General features: G+C 47.9%; 1 protein-coding gene across 3 annotated transcripts in view; it reads right to left on the reverse strand.

The window, feature by feature from the left end:
* Positions 1–458: 458 nt before the first annotated feature.
* Positions 459–17733, reverse strand: part of ABCA5 (ATP binding cassette subfamily A member 5) — a 32151-nt gene continuing 14876 nt past the window's right edge. For all 3 annotated transcript variants that reach the window (XM_042025510.1, XM_042025511.1, XM_042025509.1), the window contains 26 exons: positions 17384–17503; positions 16496–16634; positions 16275–16365; positions 15944–16083; positions 14325–14444; positions 13081–13282; positions 12665–12834; positions 11988–12121; positions 10963–11100; positions 10231–10344; positions 9809–9979; positions 8660–8773; positions 8268–8405; positions 7421–7510; positions 6881–6972; positions 6297–6423; positions 6092–6209; positions 5899–5990; positions 5571–5746; positions 4943–5018; positions 4770–4864; positions 3874–3993; positions 3540–3689; positions 2525–2604; positions 2262–2317; positions 459–1459 (listed from right to left, as the gene is read on the reverse strand). In XM_042025510.1, coding sequence (XP_041881444.1) covers positions 1352–1459; positions 2262–2317; positions 2525–2604; positions 3540–3689; positions 3874–3993; positions 4770–4864; positions 4943–5018; positions 5571–5746; positions 5899–5990; positions 6092–6209; positions 6297–6423; positions 6881–6972; positions 7421–7510; positions 8268–8405; positions 8660–8773; positions 9809–9979; positions 10231–10344; positions 10963–11100; positions 11988–12121; positions 12665–12834; positions 13081–13282; positions 14325–14444; positions 15944–16083; positions 16275–16365; positions 16496–16634; positions 17384–17503 — 3171 coding nt within the window. In that variant the 3' untranslated portion in view covers positions 459–1351. The remainder of the gene's footprint in view (positions 1460–2261; positions 2318–2524; positions 2605–3539; positions 3690–3873; positions 3994–4769; positions 4865–4942; positions 5019–5570; positions 5747–5898; positions 5991–6091; positions 6210–6296; positions 6424–6880; positions 6973–7420; positions 7511–8267; positions 8406–8659; positions 8774–9808; positions 9980–10230; positions 10345–10962; positions 11101–11987; positions 12122–12664; positions 12835–13080; positions 13283–14324; positions 14445–15943; positions 16084–16274; positions 16366–16495; positions 16635–17383; positions 17504–17733) is intronic.

Raw genomic sequence — 17733 nt, forward strand, 5'->3', positions numbered from 1 at the left:
AGCTCATCCTTAAAAGACTAAACCCCATGAACTAAAATGACCCACGCTGGGCAGTTGTGGGAAGACTGCTTGGCCCGTGGGAGGGACTCACATTGCAGCAGGTTCAGGTGGGACTGTTGCTTGTGAAAGTTAAAACCATGCTGGAAAAGTTTGCAGAGAGCTATCTCCTGTGGGAAGGATCCCACGGCACAGCAGAAGAAACTCTTTTCCTTAAGCATACTGAAGAAAGACTTTTAAGAAGTGAAATACTGACCAAAACCCCATGTTCTGTTTCTTTGCGTAGTCGGTGGAAAGAGGGAGAGACTGGGAAAGAAAGATGTCCTGAAAGTTCACTTTGGTTCTCATTACCCTTTTTACTTTTAATTTTGTTAATAAATCGTCTTTATACTGTTTTAAGTTTTGAACCTGTTTTGCCTTAAAACACTTAAAGTGTTTTTGTTGTTTCAATAATCCTTAACTCATGAAAATGAAGTTTTAATTTTCCCTCCTCTGCTTAGCTATAGCAGAGGAAAAGAAATAGATGGTTTTTTCATGGGTGCCTGGTGCTCAGCCAGCATCAAACCCTGACAGACAGTCGTGTCTTTGTACTTTTAACCAAGCAGGGGAAGGAGCACATCCACTCTGTCCAGCCCCTGTGCCCCCAGCATGCATGACAAACCCCAGTGGCACCCACATGGCAGCACACAGCTGCCACCCTGCAGGGGAGGGGGCTGGGAGTGCCAACAAGTGCCAAGCTGTGTCTGTAAATGAACATTTTCACGCTGGTGGGACGCCAAGCTGAGCTCGTGGTGCAATTCAGGACCCTCCTTGCAGTGGGATAGTGACTGCAGTGGTTTTCCCCCCTCTCTTCTAAGCAGGTGCATCTTCAAAGCAGAAGCAGGGATGGACCAGCTGGTGGAGGAGCAGGATCTCACAGGCATGGGTGTGCAGGACAGGCAGCAGTGCCCACCCAAGGGCACGGCCAGACCCTGCAAACCACCCCGCGGGGCAGGATGCTCCAGCAGCGACTGGCTTCGCTCAGACACAGGATCCTCCTGAAGGACAGCCCAGCCTCTGGCCCAGCAGAGCCAAGGGAAGGCAGGTGGGAGCTCCTGCCCCAGCCACCAACACCAGGAGACACCTGGCTGCCATGGCAGTGCCCTCCTGCCCAACACAAACCAGTAACAGCGAGGGGAGGAGGGATTTGGGTCAGTCAGAGGAGCAGTGGGATGCTCACCGCTCCTGCGGAGTTATTCCCAAGGCCAGGATGGTGGGACATGCTCAGAGCTTCCAAACCCAGCTGTCCTTGCCCACGCCGGCTTCGAGGAGCAGAGAGAGGATCGGCGCTGGCACCAACACGAGCATGAGGAGCTCAGAAAATGACTCGGTCCTCCTGTGTCCTGTCCCACCACAGGCTGCTGTTCAGGGTGCCCAAGCTGCTGTCCTCCTCCTCCTGCTCCTTAGCAAGCTCCACAAACACCTGGAACACATGGAAAAGATCCCTGTAGGAGCTTCCTTGGTCACAAATACAACTCATGCTAAAAACCTCACGAGTATTCATGTATTGCTTCATCCCTGAGTAGCAAATTTTCAGTACTTTGAGGTTTTTCTCCTTATTCCTGCCCTCCCACCTCTTTTCTTCAAGAGCACAATAAAAAGGAAGTTCAGCACTGAAGACATTAATTGTCAGCAGTAATTAATCTACAATAAGCAATAACAAGTCTCAGCCTCACCCTCCTTCCAGCCACGAACAGCAAATGCCTGTTCTTGGAATAAATCAGAGCAGCTTTTCCACTAAAACCACACATTTGCTTTCTTCCAGTCACTGCAGTTGGCATCTTATTTTTAGAGGGGAAAACAGGAATAAAGAGGAGCTGGAGAGCTGGCAGATGTGATTCACTTCGAAAAAAGGGAATTTAGTTTCCCAAAAATGCCCCAACAGGCAACAGCAAAGCGGCCCCTGTGGCCTGAGAGCAGAGCTTGGGGGATGAGCTGCCTGCATAGGGCTCATCATCATGGAATGCTTTGGGATGGAAGGGACCATAAATCCCATCCCCCCATGGGCAGGGTCACCTTCCACTATCCCAGGTGCTCCAAGCCCCATCCAACCTGGCCTTGGACACTTCCAGGGATCCAGGGGCAGCCACAGCTTCTCTGGAAATTCCATCCCAGCCCCTCCCCACCCTCACAGGGAGGAATTCCTTCCCAGTATCCCATCTAACCCTGCCTTCTGACACCTTCACCTGGCAGGGTTTACATCCACAAAATAGAATTTAACACACCTGTTCCAGTGTTGCTTGAGAAAAGCTGTAGTCCTCGATGTTGAAGGCGTGTTTTACTGGTGAAGGAATTGGTAAGAGCAGAGTTAGGGACACTTTACTCACTCTTGATTTCACAAGAAACAGAGTTGGGGACAACAACAATAAAAGAAAAATAAATAAGTTTGGAACAGAAATGGACAAGTGACACCACATGGCAGAAGAGTCAGTTATGGGAGACAAAAGGATTTGTGTGTGTGATGTATGGCAAGTGCTTCCTTCATTACCTTCTTCCAGCTTGGAAAAAGAATGCGAAAGCGACTGTACATCTTCTTTAGGGATTTTATATGCCAAGATAGAAGCAAAGCTGGAACAAAGAGGCAAAACAAATTTAGCTTCAAGCAAAATCACTCAAAGTGAAAATACTAATACCCAGTGGAATGTATTTTAACTTATTTTCCGAAGGTTACTCCAGGCATTTTGACTGTCATGATCACACAGAAGGGGAATGATGCAGCTCCAGGTGCATCAGCTGAGACCTCCCTGAGACTGTTGTAAGTTCATGCTCTTCCACTCAGATTCAATCATTTATATTCTGCTTGCTCATGGCAGATTTGCTGCCTGGAACTCCCAGAGTCCTGACGTTTTACCTTTCAGCTGAACTGGGAGGTCACAGCAGGTCCTGGAAGTTTGCATCACGCAGCTGTTCCTGCAACCCTGACTGCAGCACGGGGAGCTGCTCTGCCCCCCACATCTGCTGCTGGAGAGGGAACTCCCCTCCAACCCTGCACATCCCATGTCTGAGGAAGGATCACACTCGTGATCCCTCAAGGATCACACTCCTCATGGGATGCCTGCTGTGCCCTTTGTGGAGTCTCTCCAGTCACCGAGCCAAACCCTCGGGTGCATACAGCAGAAACTCAGAGCTGTTGGTGGAACAGCAGCCAGCCCACCCTCAAACTGAGACCCCCAGAGACCTCAGGCATTTCCAGGTAAGGGCAGTGAGTCAGAGACTTGGATTTCAGCCCTTTCCCAGGGGCCCTGCCCCAGGAGGAAGCTGTCAGGCAACAGCTATGCAGAAATCCAGTTTTGCTTCCTCCACGCTGAACATCTGCACGGGCTCCCGGCCCTGCCCTGGCAGCCCGGGCTCTGCCGCCTTCCAGATCCCTTCCTCTTTTTCATTCTTCATTTTTTTTAAGCTGTGTGTAAATATTCACATGCCCTCCCCTGTGCCAAGGAGCTGCTGTGAAATTAGAGGGTTTAATTAACATCAGTATTTTCTGGGTATCTGACAAACCTCACCTTTCCTGGCGGTTGGCGTTGGGGAAGATGTGCAAAATCTGGCTCTGCAGATACTCCACCTGCTGCACATCTGTTGTTTCCCTCAATTTCATTTCCAAGAAGTACCCTCTGCCAAACTTGCTCTTCAGGTGCTGGACAGTACCTATACACCTACGAATTACAGACAGAAAACACAGGTTGTACTCAACAACACCCTCACCTCAAACAGACCCTTTTTGCTGTTAAGGATTAATTTCACTCCAAATTTAGGTACAAAATTCATCTGTATTTTCAGACAAATATATCCCAGGTGGCAGCTGCCTGTCCCCCTGCCCCAGGGGGGCTCTGGTGGTACCTGAGCTGCCCTGACACCAGGATGGCCACACGGTCACAGACAGCATCTGCCTCCTCCATGTAGTGCGTGGTCAGGATGGCTGCTCTCTCCTTGTTTTTAAAGGCTGCTCGGATTGCCCTCCTACAAAACACAACCAAAACCATCCCTGAATAAAAACATTTGGCAGGGAACAGTAAATCCTGGCTTCACAGGGAAGGAGGATTGTGATGGACCCTCTATTTATGGATTACTGCTACTCCCACAGCAACAATTAACACCTGAATTTCCCAAAGACGGCTCGAATCTGTATCCCTTATGTTGTTTTAAGGATTTCTTTCAACTTTCAAGCTTTTAAATCCCAAGCTGTTCTGGGACAGGACACAGCTGCACTGCACCTGGCATGAAGGTTGGGCTGATTCTCCCCTTCTTGTGAGACCCCACCTGCAGTCCTGTGTCCAGCTCTGTGGCTCCCAACACAGGAGGAGCTGCTGGAGTGAGTCCAGAGGAGGCCACAGAGATGCTCCAAGAGCTGGAGCCCCTCTGCTCTGGAGCCAGGCTGAGAGCTGGGGTTGTTCAATCAAAAGACAAGCTCTGGGGAGACTTTCGAGCCCCTTCCAGGGCCTAAAGGGGCTCCAGGAGAGCTGGAGAGGGACGTTGGACAAGGGATGGAGGGACAGGACACAGGGAATGGCTTCCCACTGCCGGAGGGAAGAGTTAAGTGGGATATTGAGCAGAAATTATTCTGCTTTAGTGGAAGGTGCCCCTGCCCGTGGCAGGGGGTGGAACTGGATGATCTTCAGGTCCCTTCCAACTCAGCCCACTCCGTTATTCCCTGTGTGTGGCTCTCCCTGGTGTGGGCAGGGATAACACACACCCCAGACCAGGCTGACTCCCTGGAGCCTGTGGCCAGCACTCACCACATGTGCTGCTTGGCTTTGGGATCCATCCCGGTGGAGGGCTCGTCCAGCAGCGTGACGCGCGGGTTGCCCAGCATGCTGAGGGCAAAGCAGAGCTGGGGGAAGGCAGAGGGGCAGGGTGAGGACAGGGAGGGTGCTGGTGACCCCCAGAGTGACCCCAGAGCCCCCCATACCTTGCGTTTCAGCCCCATTCCCAACTTCTTCGTCGTTTTCTGCAGGTGGTCCTTTAAATCAAGGACACTGGTGATGCTGGGGAGGAAAGGAGCAGGTGTGAGAGGCTGGGAGGGGGATGGTCTGGCTTCCCCCTCATCAGAGTATGCAGACAGCTCCTTTTGAAGAGCTCAGGTACAAATATTTGTTTATCAAAGATAAAAAAAGCAGAGCAAAAAGCAGAATTGGAGCTTCCATACAAGACCACCTGTCCTGGAGGAGCCTGTGGTGACAACAGAAACAGCTCCAAGCCTAGGACTCCCCCTCCTTGCAGCTTCTACAAAGGTCACTGTTAGTACTTCACAACCTTAAAAAAATTACTTTAAAAAAACATATATCAAAACTAAAAATCCCAGTTGAATTTTCTGTGGCTGAACCTTCATCTCCTCACCTATGAATTCACCACTGCAGAATTTCAACCAAGCTCAAAACCAAACTTAAATGGAAACAAAGATTGCTTTAGGAAGGAGAGAAGGGGAAAAAAAAACCACAAAAAAAAAGCCAAAACCCCTCCAGTAATAAGCTTGAAGATAAAAAAAGCTGAGGAAACTCCAGTTAAACCACAAAGATTTCTCCAACAAACTCACTCACCGCTTGATGACTTCTTTAACATCAGCCTGGCTCATCCCTTTGATGGCACCATAAATCTCAAAGTGTTCCTGCAGTGTGATATCTGGCCAGAGAGGATTCGTTTGAGGACAGTACCCCAAAAATTTCACTGAGTCATCCTCACTGCTCAGCCCCGAGGAATAATCTCCCATCAGAACCTGCAAGGAAAATGCCCAGACCTTAATCCAGAATATTGGAAATTTCCAAACTGGCTTTGCATGGTTTTAGCAAAACGCTCTCAGGAATGCTTGCAGTAATAACAATAAAATTGAAATATGGATTTTTTGTGTAACTGTAGCATGGAACACACCTGCCCACTGGTTGGCTCAATCTCTCCAACAAGCATATTAATTAATGTGCTTTTCCCAGCTCCATTGGGTCCCAACAAACCCAGGATTTCTCCTAAAGAAAGACACAAACCATTGCCCACGAGGTCAGATAAACGGTTCCAAGAGCTGTTTTTATAAATGAAACAGCTCAACAGCAAGCAACTGAACTCCAACCTTTCTTCACGCAGAGAGAAACATGTTTGGTTGCCACTTTCTTTATTTTTCTCCCCAGAAGAAATTCCTTCCTTTCATCAAACTCTTTGTGCAGGCTGCTGACCAGGATTGCTGGCATCTGGCAGGGAAGAGGGAAGTGGCTGCAGATCCCAGCAGCTGTGGGGGAGCCTCCAGATTTGGGGGTTTGGGCAGAGCCAGGCTTTACCTCCTCGCTCCTGGGGCTGCTCAGGATCTCTTTGACTCGCAGCCTCTCTGCCTTCACATCCTCATCCTCGTTCTCCTCGTGAGGGACATCTGGGAACTTCCAGCTCTTGGCTTTTGTAAAACATTTTCTGAAGGGGAGGAAAACAGCACGAGGCCTCTGCTCAGCTCTCAGCTGAGGCTGGCTCAGGGCTTTTGTGCTCGAAGCCATTTGTGTTTGCCAAGGCCAGGAGAAGCAGATTCCTGCAGCTCATCCCAGAGCAGGACGAGCTCAGGGGCTGCCACTGTGTCACCTCCCTGCTGAGCTCTTTGTGGGGGCACAGCATCCCTGGCCATGCAATGGGAATGGCAGTTCCCCTGGTTTTATATAGGGAACATCCTTATAGAATTCCTGCTTTTGCAGTGATGGAACTTAAAAGGAAATAAAGCCCCCATCTCTGCACTGCAGTGACTGAGTCTCAGAAGGGATATAATGAAAGGTGGTGTATTTCTTCCACTGCACATCCCAGTTTAACCACCACCAGCAGCACCTCCAAAACCAGTTTCTTTGGACTATGGCTTGAAAAAAGAACCAGTCAAGAGACACACCTGAAGAAGGGATCCTCTCTCACCGTCCTCCCTCCGTTCTTCAGCTCGAAGCAGCGCAGCAGGAACAGCCACACCACACACTGCAAATAGGGCTGAGGCAGACAAAAACCACCCTGGTCACCAGCCAGGCTGGGGATCCTGGGGGTGACACCACCAGAGTGATGAGGGACAAGAAGCTGCAGCTCTGCGCCACCACACAAGTGCTGGTGTTGCCAAGCATATATTTAATATATCATTAAATGCTGCTCAGCGGGTCTGAGGATGCACAACCAAAGTGGGCTTAGATTTAAAAGCAATTATGTGGGGTTTTTGCACAGAGAAGGGACTGCCCCTGCTCTGGAGCTCTTGCTCCATCAGCAGGGATTCCCATAATAATCAGAATAAATACTGGCAGGGTTAATCAGGCCACAGGAGCAGCAGATGTTGAACTGGTGGGCACAGCTGCAGGCTCAGCATCAGAGCAAATCTTTACTGATAAAGATGTTGGACAGAAGGGGATCCCAGCAGGAACCACAATTCCCTACAGCAAACCATGCTCACAGCCAGAACTGCCACCAGCAGCCGGTCCCAGGGGTCGTGGTCCCAGGGGTGGGAGTATCCTCCACTCTCATTCTTGCCTTTCCACGAGACCTGGGAATTCAGGGAAAAACATGTTCAGGTGAATAATCACCCACCAGAGACTCTGAATTCGACACTGTGCTTTAATCTCTGTCGTTCAGGCTGTGGTGCTCAAGCACCTCCTGAGCTCTGCAGAGACTCTCCAAAAAAAAAATCAAACAACTCCATCCAAACCCTGGGGCTGCTCCTGCTTTCAAGCCACCCACTCCCAATTAACCCATGTCCTATCACTGGGCTTGCTCACTGAGGAACACGTGGTTTTCCTTGGAATATCACAGAATCATGGAATGCTTTGGGTTGGAAGAGACCTCAAAGCCCATCTCATCCCACCCCCTGTTGCTCCAATCCCCATCCAGCCTGGCCTTGGACACTGCCAGGGATCCAGGGGCAGCCACAGCTGCTCTGGGCACCCTGTGCCAGGGCCTCCCCACCCTCACAGGGAGGAATTTCTTCCCAATATCCCATCCAACCCTGCTCTCTGTCAGCTTGAAGCCATTCCCCCTTGTCCTGTCACTCCATGCCCTTGTTCAAAGTCCCTCTCCATCTTTCCTGTTGGCTCCATCCACTTTGTGAAAGGAAATTTCATGGAAAACTTTCTGCTTTCCTCATTTTAAACCCAAACCACTTTGCTTAATAGGAAAAAGGTGATTTTCCCCCAAGCAGTTGTTATTCTTCACATGTTAAATGGCTGCAGAGGACACACTAATGACATCCACCCAATCCCAGCTGTCTCCAAGGGTTCTGGAAAGGATCCCTGGAGTTCCCTTACCTTTATAAAACAAATCAGGCAGCCAATAAGGGGATAAATAGGAATGAAGATGGAGAAGACATAATGCAGGACGGTGGTGACCAGGTAAAGGTCCAGGAAAAAGGCAACTTCAGCGACAACTGTGCAGAGCAAGGCTGTCTGTACCAAAGAAAAGGGGAAAAAAAAGTCCATTTTCATCCACTTCAGACTCTCTGAGCATAAGTTATCTAATTTAAGGCACTTTAAATAAAGCTTTTATCACTCAGGGTATTGCAGAGAGGGAGACACTGGTAAATGTTTCCCATTTCCTGTGCATTAGGGACAGACAGTTCAAGGAAATAACTGGGAAGCTGCTGTGGCCTTGGAGATCATCAATCTTCCCACTTATCCCAGCTCCAGGCCAAGTCACTCACCACTGAAAATATAAATGACCAAAATTCCTTCGTGTTCTGGACTTTTCTGAAGGTGAAGGAGACCACGTAGGTGAAGAGCACGACTGAGGGGACATAACCAATCAGGCAGAAAATCTGCAGGGACAGGAAAGGTTTCTCAGGAAATGTGCAGCAGGAATTTTTTTGCATAAGGATCAACTGGAATTGCCTCAGTATGATACAGAACTCTGGGTTCACCTTTGTCACTTCATTTGATGTATTTTGCTGCCTTGGTGCATAGAGAATGTATTATTAAAGACACAAATTACAGAATGTGTGGAGAGGCAAAAAACTCCCTCCCTCAGTTCCCTTTAAACTCTTTCCCTTTTTCTTAATAACATAAGCTCCCATAAATGCTGACCTCAAGATTCTGGCAAATACTAGGAATTCCACCACAGCATTTTTTGTAGAAACTCAAACAAGGGTAGAAAACCAGCCCTGCAGCCACATCCCAAACCTGATTAACTCTGGAAAAGCAGCTGGGAAAAGCTGATTCCTCTCAATTCCAGCCAATATCACAGGGAAGCCTGCTCTGAATATCAAAGACATCAAGTCTTGTGGTCTCCTCCATTTAATCCCCATCTGCAATTCACTGCTGAGAGGGGCTGAGCTCAAAGTCACTGTGCCCTTGTCATTAGCAGCAAACAGAGCAATTATCAATCACAGCACAGAGCACAAAGCAGGCTGAGACAGCACAAAGAAAGGAGCGTTTCCTTGGAAAATCCTGGTGTTTTAAATTGCAGAATTAACAAGGTTGGAAAAGACTTTTGCGATCAAATCCAGACTGTGACCAAGCAGACCATGGCACCAAGGGCCACGTCCAGTCCTTCCTTAAACACCTGCAGGGACAGAGACTCCAGCACCTCCCTGGGCAGCCCCTTCCAGTCCCAACCACCATTTCTGTGAAGAAATTCCTCCTGTGTCCAACCTCCCCTGGTGCTGCTTTATTTTATTCCAGTCCTGAATGAAACTCCCAACTCTGAGCCACTTTCCCCATGAAAAACATTCTGTCTTTGTGCTAGCAGTGTTTTCCCTGTGTATCCATTGGGAAAATCCTGCTGAATCAAGTAAGGAAAATAAAACACTTGTGGAAAACGAGGTAACCCTGCTCTCACCCCACCCCACACTCACCACAGCCAGGAACTTGCCCACGTAGAAATAAACGCCGTAGTGGAAGGCGAAGAGGCTGCCGATCATCAGGATGAGGATGAAGAAGAACAGAGGGAGATCCACCAGAGCCTGACCAGTCCAGTAAGCTGAGGGATAGAGCCCTGAAATCTTCAGCTGGGTGTAGGCCTTGATCTGCAACAGGGGAAGAAAGCACAGTGCTAATCATGCGTTAATTAAAATTAACGTTATGTGAATCCGCCCCGGTGTCACGCAGCCATTGCCAAGCTGAGCTTTGCACAGAAAACCTTTTCCCAAATCTGCCCCACCCCAGTGCCACCCATGCTGCCTCTCATGGCATTGTTCTAAATCCCTCTTTGGATCTTCCCCCACATCCCAGGATTTTTAACTTCCCGTGCATCTCTGCATGGACACCTGGGCGTTACCTTGTGGTTTTCCGCATTGTCCATGGCAAAGTAGGGCGGCATTCCAGTGATGATGATCCCCAGTAACACCGCTTCAAAATAGATCTCCAGTCTGAAAATTGTGTCTGGAAGATCCTGGGATACAAATCAGGCTTATTCAGTGCCAGAATGTGACCAAAAAAATACTACATTAGGAGTTGGAACATGGCTGTGAATGCTAAAATAAAACGTCTGTGGATGTCAAGATCACCTGAGCAGGAAGAAAAACACCTATGGAAGTTTTAGGAATATTTATATGAGGAATAAATAGTAATTAATGAACTTTCAGAGCGCTCATTTCCTGCAGCAGGTCCTCTCCTCTCCCAAAGGCCCCTCCAGCTCTGCACAGACCAAGAACTGCAGGTAACCCCCAACAAACTCATAATGAATTCACAGGATCATGGATTGGTTTAGGTTGGAAAGAACCATAGGGATCATCTCGTTCCAGTCCCCAGCTCCTTCCACTAGACTGGGTTGCTCCAAGCCCCACCCAACCTTTAATTCCTGAAACATCCTCCTTCCAAGCCCCTTTTTCCTCCCCTTCCACAACCTGCAGAGCAAAATTCCCGCACCTTTCATGTCCTCTTAAATCCTGCAGACAGCCCCAAACAGCTTTCCTCTTGGTTTGTGGGGCGTTTCTTCACTCTCCCTTTCACCCAGGGATGCTTTGCCCCCTCCTCTGTGTTTTAGGGTGACTTTCTGGGAGCTGCTCACCTGAATGAAGGGGTTGCTCCAGATCTGGATGCTCTCAGTCACGTTTAAACTGCGCAGGAGGAGGTTGCTGACAATGTTCATCAAAACTGGCAGGGAATGCACCATGGTGCTGTTGATTATCATGTTGAAAACATAATTCTAGGAAGAAAAATATGTGCTGTATTAATCCTTCTGCATGAAGGGCAATTCCCTGGGAGGGAATGAATTAAACCTGAACATTGGGATAAATCTTTGCATAATCAAGAGCTTTGCAGGAAGCTCTGGGCTGCTCAGGGTGCCTGTAACACCCAGCCTGATTCAGGAAAACAGGCAGGCTCTCAGAGAATTATTGGGAATGAATTTGCAGCATGATTCATGGAGCAGTGACGCTCTGACAAAAGGCACTCCAGACAATTACAGTCTGGAAAACAAACACACGAGGAGCTGCTCTGGGATGATCCTGCTAATGGATTTAAATGCAGACAGGCAAAGATGTGCAGGAGCTGGGGGCTGCACTGTCACACCGATGGGAGCAGTGTCAGGGAATAAAAACGGGAACAAGAGCCAGAGCTGGCACATTGCAGAGCAGTTCCTTTGCTGGGGATAAAATATGATCCCGAAGTTCAGATCTTCCTGTTATTATGAACACGTACAGCCCAAGAAACTGATTTTTCTTTCCACATGAGAGCACCATGGAATTATACTTGTGTCAAACTGTGTAATTCAGTCAGTACAAGTGAAAAATATAAGCATAAAAAAATTCCTCTGCCAGGTCTCCTGTGAATTAGAACTTTTCTCCTGGTTTTCTGTGTCCTTGTGGGGAAGAAGGGGGATGGAAGTTTGATTGGCCTACTGCAATTATAATTACGGAAGAACATTTATTTTGCTAGTATTTCCATTTTGTCCCCTTGGCAGCCTCCTGTATAAGCAATATATATATGACATTATTTGATTCCATGACTCCAGAGGTGCTTTTCAGGTAAGAATTTCACAAGCCAGCCCCACCAGCTACTCTTTGGGCACAGCCCAGTCAGTCTCAGCCTTACCTGCCTGGACTCAAGGACAAACACGTTCAGAGCTGCACTGTGAGGTGCCACTGAGACATAATCACTGTCATTGAACATCTCCCAGAGGATGTTCATGCTCCCCAGGGAGTGCACAATGTCACTGATATCCGATTCTGGGGACAGAAAACAACACGGAATCATTCAAGCTGGAAAAGAACTTCAGGGTCATCAAATCCAGCCATTCCCCAGCACTGCCCACCCCTAACCCGAGTCCCTGAGATGTCCCACATCTCCTTGTCTTTTAAATCCCTCCTCATCACCAGCCTGGAGTATTTTACACAAAATTATTGATGCACTGACAGCTCAAACAGATGCTGGTTTCTACTGCCTGGGTAACTGCTGGGCGCTTTTAAAACATCCTCAGCTGAACCAAAAAGGAATTTCCCCAGATGTTTTACAGCAGGATTTTAATGCTGATGTATCTCAGTGTTTCTGGCCAGTTCTTTCTGGATCATCCTCTGACACAGCAAGAACAAGGTCATGAGCATGGGAGGAGGAGGAAGATCTCCAAACCAAGCCCCGTGGCACAAACTGACTGTTTACCATCCCTGGGCACTTGGAAACTCTTCATCTGGGTTAATTTCAAGGAAAAAGTTCATTCCCAACCTCAAAAATTGGGAGAAGGAGAGAAGTGAAGACAGGAGCTTCTGCCCTACCTGTGGAGTTCTGCAGCAGGAGCCGACTTCTGTACTTGTGATAGCTCTCTCCAGGCTTCAGCAAGTACAAATCTGGGGAGAGTTTGATAGCAGCTACAGCATTTTTGATGATGTGGTGTATGAAAAACAACAAAATCTGAACTACAAGGAAAATGAGGAAAAGCAACAACCTGAAAGAAATAAAAGTTTGTGGTTTGTTACAATTCAGTGAAAGCCAACCCAGTTTTATGTGCATGCTATTAAAACAACATCTCCCTCACCCCCAAAAAACCAGTAATTCAGCACAAATTACAGCTCCACACTTGCTGTTTTTTAAATGTAACTATGGGGAAAAATTAAGGACAAGATGTGCTTTCTCTGGTGTCGTTCAGAGAGGTTTTGAGCCTTACACACAAATGAGAAACCCCAGCACTCACATAACTCTGACACATTTGTTCTCCCGTTTCAGACTGAGGAAGTGCACTTTGGCTATGGTGGAAACCTGCTTCTTCCACAGGGCTGAGTTGCTCATGGCGGGTGCCTTGGCCTCTGACAGCATCAGCAGGCTCTGCTCCATGTCATCCAGGGATTTCGTATCCATCTCGTCCTGCACTTGCTGGGAGTGGAACACGCTGTAATCTGAAACAGGGCAGAGAAAAGCCCATGGAATTGATGCTCTGACACAGCAGGGGGCTGGAAATGGGAGAGGAGGTGGAGGAGCCAGGGGCCAGAGACTCCTTGCCCTTCCAGTTGCATAAGTCACCTCACCTCACCCACCCCATCCCATCCCATCCCATCCAAGTCTCCCGACTCAACCCCAAGGTCACTGACACTGAGCCAGCCCAACCACATAAATGGCAGATACTTAAAGCAGATGATTCAAATTTTTGCCACCAAAAAGGTGCAGATTTGTCCCAGTTTCATACCCTTGGCCTGTGTGTGCACCTGCACTACCCAGCACCAGCAAATTCAGCTGTTAAATCCTCTTAAACCCCCACAGAAACTCTGTGGAGCAGGGCAGTCAGTCTAATTAGGGAGTACTTTCCATACCAGTATACCATGTATACACTACAGAGTACATATATTTACTAATACTAATAATTCTGGATCACACAGAAAGCTCTAGAATGATTCAACCAGCTCAAACCATTCAAAACTGCCATCAAAAAAAACAACTGACTCATTCTGGAGCAATATTAAGCAGTCCCAACTTTTCATTTGGACTGGAAGTTAATTCAAAGTGAGACAAGCTGAGCTGTTCCAGCCCTAAGTGCAGCTACTGTTCACACAAAAGGCTGAAAATTAATTTTATGCTGCACATTCATAATTTCTTGAAAGCAAACTCCATTAGGAAAATAAAAGGCATTTTAAAAGGCAAGTGAACTGTAAAGCCAAGGAGCCAGATGTGAGCATGCTGGATGAAAGATTAAGAAGTAAAAAGCTTTTCCCCTGGATGCTCCCAGAATCACTCCCCACCCAATTCACTGCCTTTTCCTGGTTTTCCTGCTGAATATTCCAACAGCCTGGAATGCTGTGAGAACCAAAGGATCAACAGATGCTGGAGCAGCACCCTGTGAGGGACATTTTTCTTGTTCCCTCCTTCTGGCAGTGACAATTCCACACTAATTGAGACTAAACCAAACCTGAGGAGAGCCAAGGGCAGAGCCCTGCTCCTTCCCACCTGCTTGATCAATCTCTGCCTCGACCTCCAGCTTCAGGTAAACGTCCTCCAGCGTGGTCATGGACACACCATAGGTGATGACCCCCAGGTGGGAATGGGTGTCCAGGTCAGAGAACAAGCCTAGGGACAGACGGGACACATGCAGCTCTGACACTGTGCTCCAGCACCTGCCAAGAACACTTCAAGCACATCAGGCACATCTCTAAACACTCCTGCTTGGTGGGTAAAGCAGAAAAGTGGGAATAGCAAATAAATCAGAAGGCACATGTCATGGTTTGAGAACCAAGGTGGGATAAGCTCCTTTTAGCACTAAATTTCAGTCTCTGTGGTCAGGAAATGTGGCAGCTTTTGCTGAAGTTGTGGTGCTTCTAAAAACTATCTCAGCATCCTAAAGCTCCTGCGCTCAAAGTTGCCTCAGGGCAGGTTCAAGGTTCCCTCTCCTGGAAAAATCATACCCAGGACAGCTCGTCCTACCTAAATCCCTGCCCGGGCACAAAAGATCTTACAAATAAAACCACTGAGTCCTTTTATATCTAAAAACATAATGTATTTTTATATATCTATTACAAAAAATTTCCAGATTTGTAAAGCCAGGTTAACCAGGCAGGAGATCCTGGACAGGGCACAGAGCTTGAAGACCAACGTGAGGCTCAGAGTGGGAGAACTTAACAGCACCTTGGGATAAAAAATGCTACTGGGTTTTTGTCAATCCTATGAAATAAGGACTTAAAATGAGAAGCTTCAGAGCCACAGTGAGGCTGCAGGGAAATTCAAACGTATAAAATGGGAAGAGCAGTTGGATTTTTGACAATACTCCTCAAATCCCCACAATTTCTCCTGCCCCAGCTGCCAAGGTGTATTCCCAGCCCCAGGTTCTCCCTGCAATAGTTTGGGGAAATTGATTGCATCTCAGCCTGTTTGCAGAAGTGCACCCAGTGGCTGCTGAAGGCAAAGCTCATAAATCGTTAACTCCAATGCAACGGGGGAAAAAAACATTTATGGACTATCAGCTGCATGTTCCTATCAACACAGACCCTCCCTTGGCTTCCCACACGGTGAAAAGGATGCAGGGTTTATTCCATTTATTTCTGGGAGATGAGCAAGGAGCCCTGCCCAGCACTGCTCAGATAATTGCTGCCATCTAGTGAAATCCTCCCATCTGCTCCCTGCTCCTGCTCACCACGGAATTTCAAGGCAGTGACACGATGCTCTTTGCAGTTCCCAATGAGAGCTGTCAATTTTGGTAAGGTTTTTGTAGGATTTTGGTAGGATTTCCTGCTTCCTGCTGCAGGCCAGCCCTGCTCTTTGGAACCCTCTGCAACAGGATGATGATTCTGCAGGACCAGGGGGTGCTCGGGTGGAAGGGTCTCCTCACCACAGAGGCATCTCCCCAGCCCTTGCTGTTGGGTATCCACATCCCTGACACCTCAGCCCCTTGAAGGAGATGACAAAGTCCTCACTCACCTCAGAAAAACCTCCCTGACTCCCTGTCGGCCAAATAATAATAATAAATATAAACTAGAAATGCACAATTTATCAAGACCATCAGGCTCCAGCCACGCTCAATAAACTTCCCCTCCACAGTCACCGATCCCTGCAACACAAAACCCCATCAATACCTGCAAACTTGTCCATGTCCTTGAGAGGGAGGGTGTACACGAGCTGCTCATCGTTCTCCTGGATCAGGCTGGCTGCAGGGATGTGCTGCCTGATCAGCGAGGTGGTGGCCTCTGTGTTGCAGTAGGCATCGATGTGCATGCTAAAAAACCACCAGGAATTGGGGTTTAAAGCTCAGCTTGCTCCTGGCACAGCACCAAACATTCAGGTGTACCATTCAGGAGGATAAAAGGATCTTTTTGGGGGGTGCTTTCTTGTAGACTCCAACAGAAAACAATTAAAAAAGGGATACAGAATGGCACCTAAGAGGTACAAAATTGGGCACAGAATTACCTCAGGCGGTAGCCAATGCCCCACTTGCTCTTCAGGAAGAGAGAAGACCCGAGGCATTTCAGCATCCCTTGGGAAATCACAGCTTTACGATCTGGAAAGGAAAGTCAGGAAGGTCCCTCTGAAGCAGAAGATCGACAATTTCCTCCCAAATCCAACTCTGGATTCCGCACAGATTGTACCCCATGGCTGGGGAACGAAGCTGGGGTGGCAGCAGGACTCACCAGCCAGGATGTCAGCCTCGTCCATGAAGTGGGTGCTGAACACAGTCACACGGTTGGCTTTCCTGTTCCTCAGCAGGTTCCAGACGATGTGGCGGGAGCAGGGATCCATCCCCGCCGTGGGCTCGTCCAGCAGCAAAACCTGGGGGCAAAACCCAGAGGGATTTCCAAGCCACAGCCCCTGACCTCAGCAATCGCTCCCCAGCACACCCAGAAGGGTTTGTTGAAGCCTTAGTTACTCCTCTAAAATGGGAAACATCCCAGACTAACAAGGCAGCTTTTGCCACTGCGCTTGGAATAAACCCATCTCCTGTTGTGACAAATGGAAAAATTCCATAATAAATTAATGCCACAGCCTGTTTTATTCCAGCTCCAATACAATTATGTAGTAGAAGCACAACTTAGCCACGGATCCTTTCTACTGAGGGGTGGTTAAATGCACACACCTGCTTTTGAAATGCCCAGGAACTGTCACACACATCATTTTTAACCACAGATCTCAAAGCAGTCCCCGTTCCCACAGAAATTACAGAGCTCTAACACAAAAGAGCTCTCTGGCTCTGCTCCTGCTCCCAGTTCCTGGATGGCTTTGGAAGAAAAAGCATCCAACAATTTCACTGTTGGGGGATAAATGTCACCAGCCAGAAATCACACAAAACTTGCCACACTGTTTATTTGCCAAAGAGATCAACTCCAAAGCTGCTGCCATTACCTGAGCCTCAAGCATAAAGGCTGAGCCATTGAAATTACTGCGATTAAACCATAAACGAAGAAAAAAAGGTGCTCAAAGGAACAATTTCTGCATTTTACACATTAGTTGGTTTTGACAAGAGACACCCAGCCTTCCATGGATCAGCAACACCAAGCTGGGAATAATTCCATCCCTCTCACCTTGGGGTTCCCAAGAACAGCAACTCCCACTGATAGCCTCCTCTTCTGCCCCCCACTTAATTTTTTGGCTTGATTGTCCCTGATGGGCTGCATCTCCAAATCCAGCAACACCTTCTGCACCTTGAAAACACAAGAAACACATTTATTGTTTAAAAAAAAAAAAAAACTATCAATTTTTTAAACCAGATTGTTAACAATTAACATTCAAATGAACTGCTGCTGGTTCCCAGTGTGTTCTGTATCTGAACTGCACAACCTACACACGAAGTTTAATGGTGTCTATAATTGGACCCAAATGCCAGATTTAAAACATTTCATGAGCATTTTAATCTCAGGAAAAATGAAAAGTT

This window comes from Corvus kubaryi, unplaced genomic scaffold, assembly GCF_017639235.1.
Source record: "Corvus kubaryi isolate FWS band 111438036 unplaced genomic scaffold, C.kubaryi_AGA036_p1.0 37272, whole genome shotgun sequence".
NCBI classification, from domain to species: Eukaryota; Metazoa; Chordata; class Aves; order Passeriformes; family Corvidae; genus Corvus; species Corvus kubaryi.